The sequence below is a fragment of the Myxocyprinus asiaticus genome, chromosome 31, assembly GCF_019703515.2.
Source record: "Myxocyprinus asiaticus isolate MX2 ecotype Aquarium Trade chromosome 31, UBuf_Myxa_2, whole genome shotgun sequence".
Lineage (NCBI taxonomy): Eukaryota > Metazoa > Chordata > Actinopteri > Cypriniformes > Catostomidae > Myxocyprinus > Myxocyprinus asiaticus.
In genome coordinates this window covers 19,860,707-19,877,696 of record NC_059374.1, presented here as the reverse complement: position 1 = coordinate 19,877,696, position 16,990 = coordinate 19,860,707, and the positions used below count along the sequence as shown (strand labels likewise).

At 40.1% G+C, this 16,990-nt stretch overlaps 1 protein-coding gene across 3 annotated transcripts in view; it reads left to right on the top strand.

Annotated features, from left to right (window-relative positions):
• The window catches only part of LOC127422203 (pleckstrin homology-like domain family B member 1), a 122,412-nt gene extending 106,510 nt beyond the window's left edge, over positions 1–15,902 (top strand). For all 3 annotated transcript variants that reach the window (XM_051665535.1, XM_051665534.1, XM_051665536.1), the window contains 4 exons: positions 8,637–8,856; positions 9,347–9,432; positions 9,643–9,672; positions 12,688–15,902. In XM_051665535.1, coding sequence (XP_051521495.1) covers positions 8,637–8,856; positions 9,347–9,432; positions 9,643–9,672; positions 12,688–12,828 — 477 coding nt within the window. In that variant the 3' untranslated portion in view covers positions 12,829–15,902. The remainder of the gene's footprint in view (positions 1–8,636; positions 8,857–9,346; positions 9,433–9,642; positions 9,673–12,687) is intronic.
• Positions 15,903–16,990: the final 1,088 nt, after the last annotated feature.

Here is a 16,990-nt window from a genome sequence, read left to right as displayed (position 1 = left end):
TATGAGTGTCGAACGGCCCTTTGGGGACAAGTCAACTACCCAAAAGATAGAGACAGGCTTAACCCAGTCATGGCCTCTTTTCCCCTTCTCTTTTCCACTCCCTAAAAAAGAAGGGGGATTATCCGACTGGGCTGCCAGGTCCCAAGGGGAAGACACCATGGAGACCACACCTCACCCAAAGGGGGGGGGTATTTAAGTGGAAAAATACGTCACATGGTCTTTCCGACCATGTGGAGAGTCTTCAAGGTAGATCCTACTCAACGGGGGAGGAGTTACTACAAACATGGAGACTGGGGCAGAGGGGCTCTGCCCTAGGAAGGCGCAGTTTGCCAACACGGAAACGAACTAGCGGAATATATATATCGCATGGGGTTAGCCTTACAGGGAACCGCCACATGCGGAGCACCTACCCCAGAACAGGACTCTTAGTTAGCACGTGTACTGGGCCGGCAGCAAGTCTCTCTGAAAACTCGACTGCCACAGGGCTCGGAGGAAGTCAACCAGGGAACAAAGTTTGTGAACACTACTGGGACTTAATGGCACACGTCTTCAGCTCAAAAGGAGGTGGAAGGTGCTATGTGCAAGCGATACACCCGGCCAGCTATCCCGGGCTTATCTGCTTGTGTTGCGTGCCACTACCTGGGATGAAACCAGTTCCACCCGGAGGTTGTAGAACCTTGCAAAGGTGTTGGGTGTTGCCCAGCTCGCTGCTCTGCAAATGTCTGTTAGAGAGGCACCTCTGGCCAGGGCCCAGGAGGCCGCTACACCCCTGGTAGAATGGGCTCATAGCCCCACCGGGGGCGGCATGTCCTGGGCGAGATATGCCATAGTTATGGCGTCAATGAGCCAGTGGGCGATCCTCTGCTTGGAGACAGTGCTTCCTTTCCGCTGTGCACCAAAGCAGACAAAAAGCTGCTCAAAGATTCTAAAGCTCTGCGTGCAATCCAAATAGATTGGTAAAGCACACACCGGACACAGCAACGACAGGGCTGGGTCTGCCTCCTCCTGGGGCAGCGCTTGCAGGTTCACCACCTGGTCCCTAAAAGGGGTGGTGGGAACCTTGGGCACATAGCCCAGTCGGGGGTCTCAGGATCACGTGAGTGTAACTCGGACCGAACTCCAGGCACGTTTCGCTGACAGAGAACGCTTGCAGGTCACCTACCCTCTTGATGGAAGTGAGCGCAGTCAGGAGGGCAGTCTTCAAGGAGAGTGCCTTAAGCTCGGCTGACTGCAAAGGCTCAAAGGGGGCTCTCTGTAGACCCTGAAGAACTACAGAGAGGTCCCATGAGGGAACGAGGCGCGGTCTGGAGGGATTCAGCCTCCTGCTGCCTCTTAGGAATCTGATGATCAGGTCGTGCTTCCCTAAGGACTTACCATCGACTGCGTCGTGGTGTGCTGCAATGGCGGCAACGTACACCTTCAAGGTGGAAGGGGACAGCCTCCCTTCCACCCTCTCCTGCAGGAAGGAAAGCACTGTGGTCCGGATCAGCCATCGCGATGGATTGGAAAGCATGAGCCACGCGTCCAAGTTCCGCGCAAGGGGGACCAAGGGGACAACGTCGTCGGACGTACCGGCAGGTGGGGCCTCGCGGTGGGGTGGAGCTCGAGGTGCCACACCACGTCGTGGCCGTGCTGAGTCTAGGGACATCGAAGCACTTACCTGGCTCCTTGTGACCACCCCCGGAACAGCCTGGGACGGGGGAGGAAGAGGCCTGTCCTCATAACCCATGGAGACTGCCACATTGGGGGCGGCTGTGTGCCACAGCTGGGCGCTCAGGGGCGGAAAGGCCACCACTGGAGCGCCAATCCTGCAAGAAAAAACCCGTGGATGGTAGTCGTGGTGACGACCATACACACCGGGTATGTGACCCAGGGAGGAAGGAAGCCACTCTTTTGCTGAACTGTTGGGTACCGCAGCCACTTGGGCATGCGGCGAAATCAAACAAAAAGGCAACAAAAGATTTTCCGCCCGGCCCTCGACCGGGGAATGGAGTGGTCTTTTTACCAGCTCCACGTGAGTGGGTTCTCTCGTCCCTGGGTCGCCCGTCTCAGGGGCACTTTGAGGACCTCTGTGGGTTCTTAGGCGCTGGCTGTGAGACGGGTGGCGTCTGCTTCCTGCGGTGGGCTCCACGCCAGGGCCGGGCCGAAGGGGCGGGCTGCGGCGGAGCCGGTGCAGTCACCGCAGGGGGATGCCCTTGGCGACGAGCAGACGGGGTGCAGGATCTTGAGCCACGCCAGGGCAGGATGTGCTGGATTGCCTTTGTCTGCTGCTTCACCGCCGAGAACAGCTGGGCAAAGTCCTCGACGGTGTCGCCGAATAGGCCTGCCTGGGAAATGGGGGCAGCAAGGAACCGTGTCTTGTCGGCCTCGCCCATCTCGACCAGGTTGAGCCAAAGGTGGCGCTCCTAGACCACTAGTGTGGCCATCATCCGCCTGAGAGACCGCGCCATGACTTTCATCGCTCTGAGAGCGAGGTCGGTCGCCGAGTGCAGTTCCTGCGTCAAATCTGGGGCAGAACTATCCTCGTGCAGTTCTTTCAACGCCTTGGCTTGGTGGACCTGCAGGACAGGAGCTTAGGGCGTCCGCGCCAGGTGGCGGCGCTCTGCGGGCATAGGTGCACCGTGAGCACCTTATCCACCGGGGGAATCGCCGTATAGCCCCTGGCCGCCCCGCCATCGAGGGTAGTGAGAGCGGGTGAACTGCGGAATCGGGCCCAGGCAGTAAAAGGTGCTTCCCACGACTTCGTCAGCTCTTCGTGCACTTCCGGGAAGAATGGCACTGGAGCACAGCGTGGCTGCTTTGAGCGGCGCCGTGAGCCCAGGAACCAATCATCAAGCCGCGAGGGTTCAGGGGAGAACGGAGGGTTCCACTCTAACCCGATGCTCGCGGCCGCCCGGGAAAGCATGTCCATCATTTCGGCATCGGCCTGTGACTGGGCAATCATTCCCTGAAGGGGGAAGCCCAGCTGAGGCTTCTGCGTCCGACTGGACAAGCCCGCTCTCCGGATGCTGCGCTCGAGAGCTCATCATCTTCGCGGGCTCCGAACAAGAAGCCAGACTCGCCATGAGACAAGCTGGCGAACTCATCCGGAAGCCCGATTGGGGCAGACAAGCGTGCTGGGGAATGGGAGGTCCGCGGGGGGTTACCCGGCAGAGACGATCCCATTGGGGTCCCCAAATCTCTTTCAGAAAATATACTCTCTTGTTTTTCTGCCGAAGCGCCCAGGGGCGTTCTCTGCAGTGCACCAGTGCAGAGGAGGGAGAAGCCGCTGAAATGCGCCATCAGATCCAGCAGAGGTGAATGAACAGTAGTATTCAGCTCAGTGAGCATGACCGTTTGGTGCCGAAGAGAAAATCTGAATGAGTGGTTGCATACCAGCTCCTTTTATACCCGTATGTCCGGGGGAGTGGCATGCAAATACCACTCAAAAATTTTCATTGGTCTTTTATCAAAGACCAGAGATGTCTCGGGCTCCCAAGAGTGACCCCTAGTGTCACTACATCGACACAATATTGAGTGAGTGACAGATAGGGAACTGAAAATTCTCTCATCATTTACTCACCCTCATATGAGTAAATCATACACATCTCAGATGTGTATGACTTTCTTTCTGCTGCTGAACACAAACAAAAGTTTTTAGAAGAATATCTCAGCTCTGTAGGTCCTTACAATGCAAGTAAATGGTGACCAGACCTTTCAAGTTTCAGAAATCACATAAATGCAGCATGAAAGTAATCATAAGACTCCAGTGGTTGAATCCATGACCTCAGAATGTGAAAGAAAGTTAAAGTGGAGATTTATAGTAAAAGAATGACTGAAATATTGATCTGCTTCTCACCCACACCTATCATATCACTTCTGAGGTCATGGATTCAACTTTCATGTATTTTAATATGGAAAAAAATAACCAACTTTAGCTGTAATGACATATTTGACCTGAAATCAGTGCAGCTATATATATATATATATATATATATATATATATATATATATATATATATATATATATATATATATATATATATATATATATATATATTTATGGCATTTGTTATTTGTACATTGACTCATGTTCTCAAGTAATACTTAAGAAAAGTAAAATTTGTAAAAAAGTAATAAAGAAAAAAGAAATGAGAAATCATTATACTGATTTAATGCTTTTGGAATTGCAATGAGAAGTAGGCTTGTAAATATAATTAGCTGTACAGTTATTTTCTTTAGGACTGTATGTTCATGTTTGATTATGGAGGGCTCGTTTAAGTTACTACAGTTATCCAGCTAAGAGAGGTGAGTGGATTTCTCATATCAATATTGTTTTTATATTAACAACAATAATAGACAGCGGTAGATCAACTAGGCTGGGTTTACACTGCAAGGCCTAATGCACAGATATATTTTGAGTCGGTACACTGTACTATTGATACTGCAGAAATTAACTACACGTATTGTTCTCTCATCTTTCACAGTTTATCAGATACAAAGGGACATTTAATGAATTATTTCATACTGAAATAAACTGTAAAAAGGGCATACATTCAGTTGTTGCCTTACAGTTATTTCTGCTTAATGTAACCCTTAAAAATTACTTTGGTTGGTGTAACCTTATGAACACAGGTTGATTCAGTCATATTAAATAGTAGTTTTGTCTTTGTGCTTAAGTTACCTGAAACATTTTTAGCAGTGTTAAAATACAAACTTTTAGATCTACACTGTAAAACATTTCAGTGTGAGTTTACAGTAAATTCCTGACTACTAGTTGCATGACTTTCAGAGTATATTTAACGGTAGTATTTATTTATAATTGCAGTTTATTATTAAGATAGAACTGTATACTGTGAATTTGTAGTGAATAGGGCCATGGAATGACTGGAATTTAGCAATGTTGGGTTGTAGGATCACAATTATTTAATGTATATTCTTAACCTGCAATCTTTGTTTATTGTCAGCATCGTTGAGTTTTGTATGTAGAGTGTTGATATCGATCCATGCCTGGTTGAAAAGTGAAATTAAAAGTTTTTAATAAATTAATCAAATTATTGCATACATCCCCTCATCATTGATTGTTTAAAATAACTACATTTCATTACTTTTAAATGCATGAAGTTGTGGTGGTTATATATTGTGACCAGACTTGAAGTCAATCACTAAACTGAGTTCCTCCATGCATTTCAAAGCAATATATTGTGTTCATAAACAATTGCACCAGTTGGAAGAAGTCAAAGTTCCCATTCAAAGGGAACACTAAACACCATAATGGTGACTTTAAATGAAACACTATTTTCCCACAATGAAGTGTTATATTATAATTTCTTTTTTTTTATTGTTTGTTGTGTTATGGCAGAAAATGACTTGGCCTGCATTGATTTTACAGTAAAATTATGAATACAGTATTTTATCGTAAGAAATTACTGTTAAATCTTGTAAAATCCTGGTAATTTTTTACAGTGTAAGCTTAGCCGGGCGATTCTCATTAAATATGTCAAGAAAATGTCCTGGTCCTTTTGTACTCTTAAAAAAAAAAAAAAAAAAAAAAAAAAAAAAAATTTATTTTGAAGCCTATTTTTAGGGAAGTTAAGACTTTTTTTATATTTGGGATTATTTTCATGAGAATTACAAAAATTTGAAATTCTCATTAGCACAATGTGAAAAAAAAAAAAATCATATATTATTTCCATTAAAAAGTAATTATACATTATTGTCATACTCACTTGATAGTGCCTTTAATTTTCGCTTATTTTAATTTTAAACATCATTGTGCAAAAGCATGTTTTTTACTGAAATACCCCCAAAAATTACTGTTACGATAATGAGAATCATCACCGAAAACAATAAAAATAGTAAAAGTAAAATATCCAAACACATTACAGCAAAGAGAATTAGGGGGTAGCGTGTCACAATGTAAAAACCAGAGGTGGGTAGTAATGCGCTACATTTACTCCGTTACATTTACTTGAGTAACTTTTTGGAAAAAAATGTACTTGTAGAGTATGTTTAAAAGTGGGTACTTTTTACTCTCACTCAAGTAAATTTCTAATGACATTTTTTTACTTTTACTTCTTTACAATGGGCGGCGTTCCTGTCGTTACATTACTGGGTTTAATTTTAGTTAATGTGTAATTTATTGAGAGATTATTGAATGGGACTTAATAATTTATAATAATAATTATATTTATTTATCACACAAATACATTTGCACATATACAGTGAAATTCTTTTTTTTCACATATCCCAGCTAAGCTGGGGTCAGAGCGCAGGGTCAGCCATGATACGGCACCCCTGGAGCAGATGGGGTCAAGGGCCTTGCTCAAGGGCCCAACGGTGGCATCGTGGTGGTGTTGGGGCTTGAACCCCTGACCATCTAGTCAGTAACCCAGAGCCTTAACCGCCAAGCCACCACTGCCCCGTTTTATGAGAACGGAAGTTCACACAGCTGCACATGCTGACACAGACTGTCACTCAAGTCATCAATGCTGCAGCATCAAACTCTTCAAAGTGAAACACTTTCTTTGCTCCGCACAGTGAAAAAAATAATAGTTTCGTCATGCAATGCCTTCTTTTAACACCAAGTCAAGCAGATATTTCAAGATTAAATTCTCAGCTTCAATTTAAGGCAGCACACTGAGGTAAGTTTTGGCTCTAATGCTAACGTGGGCTTTTCTGTGTAATGTGATGGTAATTTTCAGGGTGATAATGTAACTGGGCTCTTATGACATCAGTTTTAAGTGTAAATTTTTAAATCAGTGCAGCAATATATAAGTGCACTTTGTCCCGCGTCCCTTATGTCATGAGCAGTATTTACGCATTTACTGAAAACTATTGCAGCTACTTCAGGCGGATTAACTGTGAAGGAAGCAGTAAACTCCCAGCTCATACGTCTTCCCCGTGGTGGATTGTGGGCCATTAACCGTCGTTGAGTGCACATCAAATGTACACTTGAAATTAGAGTGGATTGTGGGTAATAATGAGTGAACAAAAGTAGGGAACGGGTGGCTCACTCAGAATTCAGACACTCCTACAAAATGGCGGACATTAGAAATAGTGCACTATATAGTGTGTAGAGGGCGGTTTCAGACGCAGCAAGTGTTCCACGACCAGAGTTGGTGCCTTACGCACTGCATTTAGAGAGCGGCGGTACTGCTGTACAGAACTAATGATCTAAATTCTTTTGACACTGAAAACTACACTGAAATAAGAATTCACACAGGAGTTTAAAAGCTATGAAATAGTGAAAGTAGGCATTAATAAAGCATAATCTTGCTTTGGTTTATATTTCAGCATTATATATAATGTCCTTGTAGGACATTTTCACGTTTTCACTGTAATAATTACTAGAAATGTTTCCAAACCTCTCATCTTATTGACAAATTCATCCAGATCTGACAAGAGCCCTTAAAGGGATAGTTCACCCAAAAATTACAATTCTCATTATTTACTCACCCTCATGCCACCCTAGATGTAAATGACTTTCTTTCTTCTGCTGAACTCAAATGAAGATTTTTAGAAGAATTTCTCAGCTCTGTAGGTCCATACAATGCAAGTGAATGGATGCCAACATTTTAAAGCTAAACAAATTCACATAAGTCAGCATAAAATTAATCCATAAGACTCCAGTGGTTAAATAAGTATCTTCAGAAGTGATGTGATGGGTGCAGGGAGAAGAATGTCTAGCAAAAAATGACAAATATTGATCTGTTTCTCACCCACACCCATCTTATCACTTCTGAAGATATGGATTTAACTATTGGAGTCTTATGGATTACTTTTATGCTGCCTTTATGTGCTTTTTGGAGCATAAAAATTTTGGCCTACAGAGCTGATATATTCTAAACATTTTAATTTGTGTTCTGCAGAAGAAAGGAAGTCATACACTTCTGGGATGGCATGAGGGTGAGTAAATGATGAGAGAATTTTCATTTTTGGGTGAACTATACCTTTAAAGTGACAGCTCAGCCATAATTTAATATTCTGTCATCATTTCCCTACCCTCATGTTGTTCCAAACCCTTGTGACCCTTTGTATTATGTGGAACTCAAAATATGTTAGACAGAATGTTAGGGACTGACAGTCTCATTCACCATTCACTTTCAAAATATGGAGAAGAAAAAAAAAAACACATTCACTGAAAGTAAATAGTGACCAAGGCTAACATTCTGTCTAATATCTCCTTATAGTGTTGCATGGAAGAAAGTAAGTCATACGGGTTTGGAACAACATGATGGTGAATGATGACAGAATTTCCACTAATAATAATAATAATTCTGTAATACTTGTTTAATGTATATTATGTAATGGAATATAGGGGAGTTAATGTCTATTATGTCATTTGTGAAAGTGTTACTCACTACTTGAGTACTTTTTTAATTGGATACTTTCTTACTCGTAATTATTTTTGTTAGTACTTTTACTTCTATTTGAGTAATTATTATTTTTTTTAAATAATTGTACTTTTACTTGAGTACAGTTTTTGGCTACTCTACCCACCTCTGGCAAAAACCCATGATGGTCTTAAATGTAGGCTTCATTTTTTTTATGCAAATTTTGATTTGGTTAGACCAGGACCTTTTCTTAACAGGTTTCATGAGAAAAGTTAATCACACAGGGTTTCATCAATGTGTCAATATTGTTTTGTTTCCCAGGCCCGTCCTATGACACGCTACCTGCCCATTCGCAAAGAGGAGTTTGACCTCCGTTCCCATATCGAGTCCTCAGGTCACAACGTGGACACATGCTACCAGGTCATTCTCACCGAAAAGATGTGCAAGGGCTATCTCATCAAGATGGGAGGCAAGATCAAATCCTGGAGGAAGCGCTGGTTCGTCTTTGATCGCCTTAAAAGGACGTTTTCTTACTACGCCGGTATGTCGCCCTTCTAACATCCTCCTAACTGTGCACTATGCAAATGTAGCTTTGCAAATGCGTTGTTACGCTTTTGTCCCCCCTGAGGTCGGGGAAAGGAACACGGGCAGAACAAAGAGTGGATTGTGGGTGAATCCAGCAGTAGGGGGATACGGATAATTAGTAATTCTTAAGCTCACAGTGGCTGCCATGATTTCCGATAGCCTCGGGTTAGCCAGGGGCATACAAATAACCAGAAGCCCGTGCGCATGCTATCTGATGGTGATGAAATCTGCTGCAATGCTAAAGAAATCGTGCTCATCACCCAGCCGTAGAGCTTGGCAAAGCATGAGCTCTCACTCTTTATTCCAACACAGACCACAAACGAAGGGGTTGCACCACAGTAACAAGGTCAAATCGGTGCTAACCAGATTATTATTCTCGAGGGGAGTCGGTGCTCATTTGTTTTTAAACTCTGTGTCAGCTTGACTGTCTCTATTCCTGTTCACAGATAAACACGAGAGCAAACTGAAAGGCGTCATCTACTTCCAGGCCATCGAAGAGGTTTACTATGATCATCTACGCAGTGCCACAAAGGTATGACCCCCTGTCAGCTGAAAGGCCCACGTATACGGAAAGCCAAGCTCAACTCACATTTCACACTGTTCTTCTGTTCTGTTCTCCTGCTGTACCATTTCATTTGATCTTTTTCTGTTTGCTTCTTTCTTCTTTTGTCTCTCTTATCTTATATTGTAACTCTGCTGTCAATTCTCCCCCACTCGTTTGCTTTGCCGACTGTGTTCACAGAAAGGATTTTTCAATCTGAATTTGACAAACGTATGTATCACTTCTCCATCCTGCATGTGCTTTGCCCTCTTTGGTTTGTTCAAAGGAAATTGGTCTAATACCTGCATATGTCACACACTTACTCTCGTATTCCTTTGAGAATAATTAACAAACCCAAGTTTGTATTGTTTTATTACACGGCTCTGTGGAATACTGAATTGTGATTGGTGAACTGTTCCATTCTGCGGTCATACATGTTTTGTATAATGACCTCTTACTAACTGTATATTTGACCACTACCATGATCAAATAATCATCTAATTTCAGAATGAAATAGTTTCAACTCAAATCAATATTTCATGTCCATTTACTTATTTATTTGGTAAGTAAATAGCCGTGTAATAAGCGGAATAATGTACGGTCATTATCGCAAAATGAAACCCTTAAGGATTATACAAGATCCCCCTGATCCTAATTACCCTGTCTGGGTTTATATTGGTAACTTACCCCTTACTTGAATAACTGTACTATTTGCACTTTTGCTGAGGCCAATTATAAAAGGGGATATTGTTTAGTTTCTTTATTGGTTTTCTTTTGCACAGTTGCCAGTGATGAAAATATAATGACATTTACAACCTACATCCATTTCCCTACAACATTTTTCTTAACTACTCCCACCTTTGTGTTTGTGGGTGTGTATGCTTGGGAGTGTACGTTGAGAATACTTAATGTCTATATAACCTAATGGCCCCATCGAAGAAGTTTTTCCAGGTATTTTATTGGTTGTCAGTTTCTTTTCATACAATGCTAAATGATAACCAACATTAACAGAAAGTTGTGTAGATAATCTGGATATAACATAGTTCAACATTAGAGAGTGTCAGAGTCCCCTTTGCATTGGATTTGTTTCCCCAGTGCATGTTTTAGCCTGAATGTCATATTGTTTGTAATTGTTTGTTTTAAATAATGAGCGTTTTGATGAGGATAACTAATTATCACATTTGAGCAAGCTTTTCTTGGCAGCTTCTCTGCATATGCAACAGTGTATCAAAATTAATGATCAATTATCATTAAAGGGATAGTTCACCCAAAAATGAAAATTATCTTATCATTTACTCACCCTCATGCCATCCCCGATGTGTATGACTTTCATTCTTATGCTGAACACAAACAAAGACTTTTAGAAGAATATTTCAGCTCTGTTGCTGCTTTGAAGCTCCAAAAATCACATAAAGGCAGCATAATAAGGCCCTTTCCCACTGCAGGTACTAAAGCCCATTTTAGATACTTTTTCCCAGGACTAGTACTTTTCACATATGTGTGTGTGTGTGTGTGTGTGTGTGTGTGTGTGACTTCATCGGGAGACATGCTTTGAGTTTTCATCACATCTGTACTGTTTGACTATACAGAAAATAAAGTGACATTTGGATTACTACATCAAATTTTTCCTGGGCTGACGGATATAAATAATCAGATGTTTATCTAGAGTGGGTAATTGAACTATATTATACACTAAACCGTCATGAAATCTTGTTTACACGAGGGAAGTATTGTGTGCCTGTTACTGTGTGGTAACTTGCATCAGGACCAATGTCAATGAGTGAGTATTTTAGTACTACGACGGCATTTTAGTGCCATGGGGAAAACATTTTAATTCTAAGATTTTGAGAATAAAGTCATAATATTTTGAAAATAGTCAAAAGTTCGGGAATAAAGTTGTAGCATTACGAGATTAAAGTTGTATTTTTTTGAGAATAAAGTCATAGCATTATGAGATTAAAGTCAGAATATTTAGATAATAAAGCGATAGAATGCAGAGCCAGCAGCTTCATCAATGCAAGAAATGGATGCGGATGATTTAGTTAAATCATACTTTAGGATTTAGCAACAAAGAAATCCTTTGTCATCTTTTGGCACATCAGCAGAAAGAACCAGACACACGTTCACACAGTCCTGCTCAGTGTGGCTGATAGTAATATAGTAATCCATATGACTCCAGTGGTTTATTATGTCTTCTGAAGCGATGAAATCACTTTGGGTGAGAAACAGATCAATATTTCAATCCTTTTTTATTATAAATCTCTACTTTCAGAATGTGAAAGTGAGTGGAAATATTGATCTGTTTCTCACCCACACCTATCATATAGCTTCTGAAGACATGGATTTAACCTGTTCAGTCTTATGGATTACTTTTATGCTGCCTTTATATGATTTTTGGAGCTTCAAAGGTCTGGTCACCATTGACTTGCATTGTATGGACCTACAGAGCTGAAATGTAAATAAATAAAAATCTTTGTTTGTGTTCAGCAGAAAAAAGAAAGTCATACACATCTGGGATGGCATGAGAGTGAGTTAATGATGAGAGAATTTTCATTTTTGGGTGAACTATCCCTTTAACAATTAAATTGATTTATCTTATTGACTTTCGATTAATCAGTTGAAACACAAACACAGTCAGGTAATCATCCAAGCAGTGTGTAAACAGGCATTCAAAGCCCTTAAAGGAATGTTCCAGGTTTAATACAAGATAAGCTCAATCGACACATTTGTGGCATAATGTTGATTACCACAACAAATAATACATTTAAAATCGTGGTTTTTAAAAAGTGCTGTTGAATGTATTGAAGCCGGACCCTTTAAAGGGATAGTTCACCCAAAAAATTCTGTCGTACTGTAATTTACACACTCATGTTGTTCCCAACCTGTCTTTGTCTTATGCTGAACACAAAAGGGTAAATATTTTTTCATACATGCAATACAATGGGAGTTGATGGTGACTATCTTTTAAAGCTCAAAAAAATAACATAAATGGTCCATGCTGCTTGTACGTCATATTCCAAGTTGGTTTTGGTGAGAAATAACTCAAAAATTCACCCATTTTTCAGTGAAAATCTTAAGGCCTGTTGCAACAGGTTAAAGTCATATGGGTTTGGAATGACATGAGGGTGAGTAAATCATGACAGAATTTTCATTTTTGGGTGAACTATTCCTTTAATGTCCTTAATGCCCAACTCCGTACTCTACAGGGGAATCGCTGCTGATCTGATTCTTTCTTTTCCAATCTAGAGTCCCAACCCCTCCCTGACATTCTGTGTGAAGACCCACGACAGACTTTACTACATGGTTGCGCCCTCTGCAGAGGCTATGAGAATATGGATGGATGTGATTGTGACAGGAGCGGAGGGCTACACGCAATTCATGAACTGAGATACAAAAAAATATTAATAATATAGCTGCTCGCTGACCTAGACGTCAAAAAGAAAACTGTTTGGCAGGGAGACTTCAAATGACCCAGACCTGTTATTCCCGATGAAAGACTCTATTTTGTTACTTCCTTTTTCTTCTTTTTCTGTTTCCTGAAGATGTTGTATATTCACTCAGCTGCGCAGACACACATCCTCCAGAGGCTTTCTATGTCTGCCTGGATTGACAAAGGGAGCTCTAGAAGATGAAAAGACCTTGTGAACCAAACCTGCAGGTGGTGGCTCACTTGCCATCTATGAAAATGCCTTTTTTGCCATCAGAAATCTTTTTCAGTTGCAGTTTATCTTGTGTGGACAGAAATATGTGTATTAGACTTTTATTTGTAATGTTTGTCCTGACGATTTCTCTTTTAACACATAATGGGGAAAATGCCAAATGACATCAAGCCATTCTGGATAGTATTTTGTTAAAATTATTTGATGGTATTGACTGATATAAAATGGCAAGAGGTGATGTTTTTAAATTACATTTATAAAAGTATTATATTAATATGAGACCATTTTAAGAGCTCTAGACCAGTGGTTCTCAACTGGTTTTGCTTCAGGACCCAGATTTTACATTGGACATAAAGTGGCGACCCAACACAGTTCCAAAATTGTTTATGGGTCGATGACGTGATGCTCATTTTTTGTCCAGATCTATTAAATTATTCAAAAATACATTAAAAATACAATTCTTACAAAACAATTACTTGAATACACCTCCTCCTTGATGAACATGTTTTCAGTTACTGAGTTCATTTTGATGTTTTCATGTGGTGTAACTGTCCAGAAATGGTTAAAAAGTCCCATTTAAAAGCTGAAATTCTTGAAAAAAATATATATTGGTACTGAAGAATAATATTTTATGATTTCTAAAAAAAAAAAAAAAGAAAGCTGTGAAACAATTTTATTTTAAAATGATACATTTTTCTAAAACTTTTGTCATGTGATGTAACCAACATGTAGGTTCATGTGACAAAAAAACAAAACAGACTGTTTGTGAAGTGGAATTTTTAGGGGCCAAGCACTGAAAGTGTGTAGGCACCTATTGTATTCGTTCAAGTTCTTATTCTTCTTCTTCTTCCACCATTAAAGTCTATGGCAGCCCATTGAACCGTACATTGTTATGAAATTTGGCACACAAATAGAGGAATTTACTCTAACTCCAATGCTGTAGCGCCACCAACTGTTCAAAGTTGCACTTATGTTTATGCTCATAACTTTTGAACCGTAAGACCTAGAATCAAAATTATACAAACAGAGTCGAATGCACACTATTGTTCCGCCATTTCGAATTTTCCAAAATAAATACTTTTTGGAACTCCTCCTAAACCGTAACTCCAAATTGCATGAAATTTGTTGTGTATCATCTAGGGACACTGGGGACAAAAATGTATTAAAAGCTTTATGATAGACCAAACAGTTCTCGAATAACACTTCAACGAATTTGACGGCAAGCATGCCAAAATGGTCATGAGGCTGTATCTTTGCCACACTTAGGTGTATTGATACCAAACTTGATATATGTCATAGCCATCATGATTTGAGGGTACCTGCACAGTTTTGGGACAGCACCACCTAGTGGTCATGAAATATGAAAAATAGCTATAATAATAATAAATAACTTCTGAATAGTTTGACCTAACATTATGAAGCTGGTCTCTTTAGATTACTTGGAGCATACCGAGTTGAATGATTGATGCATGCCAATTTTCCTATGTCGGCCATTTTGGGCATCTGCCATTTTGAATTTTGACGTAAAATGCTGTATTTTAAAAATTTCTTGCCGTACTTTTATGAAACTCGGTATGCATAATCGACACTATGTCCTGAGCGTACCTGTAAAGTTTTGGGCCAGCGCCACCTTGTGGTCAAAATGTATATTGAAATGTATAAAAATTATTATAATGTTTGATTATTTTTGCCTATTATCCTGTCACTGATTCCTTTGGTCATGCCGAAAACACTGATACCAAATTTCGGCCATACTTCCTGTCCGCCATTTTGACTTTTCATTGAAAACTTAATTTTTCGAACTCCTCCTGGGCCATTTGCACAAAAGTTTTTTTTTTTTTTTTTAATCATCTAGGGACACACAACAAAATGTTATCAAAAGCTTTTCTATAGACAAAACGATTTTCGAATAGCACCAACGAATTTGATGGCAAGTCACCAAAAAGCATCTGAGGCTGTATCTCTGCAACACTTTACTGTTTTTTCATTAAACTTTGAGTGTGTCATAATAACCACACCCTGACCTTACCATGCAAACTCGGTGACTGCGCCACCTATTGGTTAAAATTGTTTATTAATTGTATTTTAATTTGAGCAATTCTACCTATGTTTTTTTATGCTGCTTTTCTTCATAATAAATGATGTCCAGTGACACTTCCGTACGTTATATACATTGGAGTGCTTGGCCCTGCAATTGCTGCTTGCGTCTATATTTTATTAGTAGTATTATGTCATATCATTAAATATTAATATTTTGGCATTTTTATGAAAAGGAACATTTTGTTCAGGTCCCTGAGAAAACATGTTATTCTTTCCTGATATTTGTAAAACAATATATATTTTTACCTTGAAAAATATATTTGAAAATGTTTTTGAAATAAATGATTAAGTTCATTTCATATAAGGTGCAAGGAAAGTATTTTAATACCCTTTACTTGATGGTTACACCACATGACATTTTTAAAGTCATTAAATTATTATTATTATTATTATTTTAAATGCTATATATATATATATATATATATTTATTTATTTATTTTTCAAATATTTGTGAAACCAACTAACCAAAATGGACACAAATATTGTGTTTCTACAAACTCCACACAAGTTTTAAACTAGATTTTCAAAAGATTTCTCATTTTTATCACCTCAGATAACCTTATTTGCCAATGACGCTTATACTTACACAAATAGACAAAAATGTCCCTTAAATTTGCACAACATGCACATTGTGGATAATGTAGAGTTTGATATATATATATATATATATACACACACCGATCAGCCATAACATTAAATCCACCTGCCTAATATTGTGTAGGTCCCACTTGTGCCGCCAAAACAGTGCCAACCCGCATCTAAGAATAACATTCTAAGATGCTATTCTTCTCACCACAATTGTACAGAGTGGTTATTTGAGTTACCGTAGACTTTATCAGTTCAAACCAGTCTGGCCATTCTCTGTTGACCTCATCAACAAGTCATTTCCGTCCACAGAACTGCCCCTCACTGGATGTTTTTTTTTTGTTTTTGGCACCATTTGGAGGAAATTCGAAAGACTGTTGTGTGTGAAAATCTCAGGAGATCAGCAGTTACAGAAATACTGAAATAGGGCTGCCCCCTAATAGTCGACCAAACGTTAGTCGATGAGAAGAGTCTTGGTCGACCAAGTTTTGATTGGTCGGTTGGTCACAGAAAAATAAAAACTCCACAGGAAGTGGCAAAGTCACGCAGTCAGTGACGGACAGACATGATCGTTTACAAGGCTGGTCCATGTGGTAATTAATTATGTTGGGCTGGAAATCCAAAATGTGGGATAATTTTGAGAGGGTAAAGGATGACCCCAAGAAGGTGACATGCAAACTCTGCAGGCAAACGTTCGCCTATCATTCATCGACTTCAAACATGACTTATCATTTGAAACATGTAAGTAGCCTAACGTTAGCCACTTAACATGACCGATAAAATGATAAATATGCGCTATTAGGCTTATCAATTGTTTGTGGGGAAGCTAAATTAGGGCCTAGCTTACTGCATGTTTAACTTAATGTGAATTTCTCTCTATAAATTAACAAAATGTTCAGACAATGTCCTTGCTGGTTTTTCCGACACATTCAGAATCATTACCACTTTTGCCTGTGTCACTGCAGCTTGCTTCGTGCGTGTGCTTGTAAAACGTATATTTTAAAGGTTCATTATTACGGTTTAGTATTTCTCTGTAATGTAGAACCGTGTTTGCAGCCCTGGAACTCAAATATATATTTTTTGGGGGGCATCAGAAAATGGTTTGAGTAATTAAATTAATATCATAAACATGCGACAACTAGTCGATTAGGAAAATCTTTGGTCGGGAGCTCAAACCAGCCCATCTGGTACCAACAATCATGCCA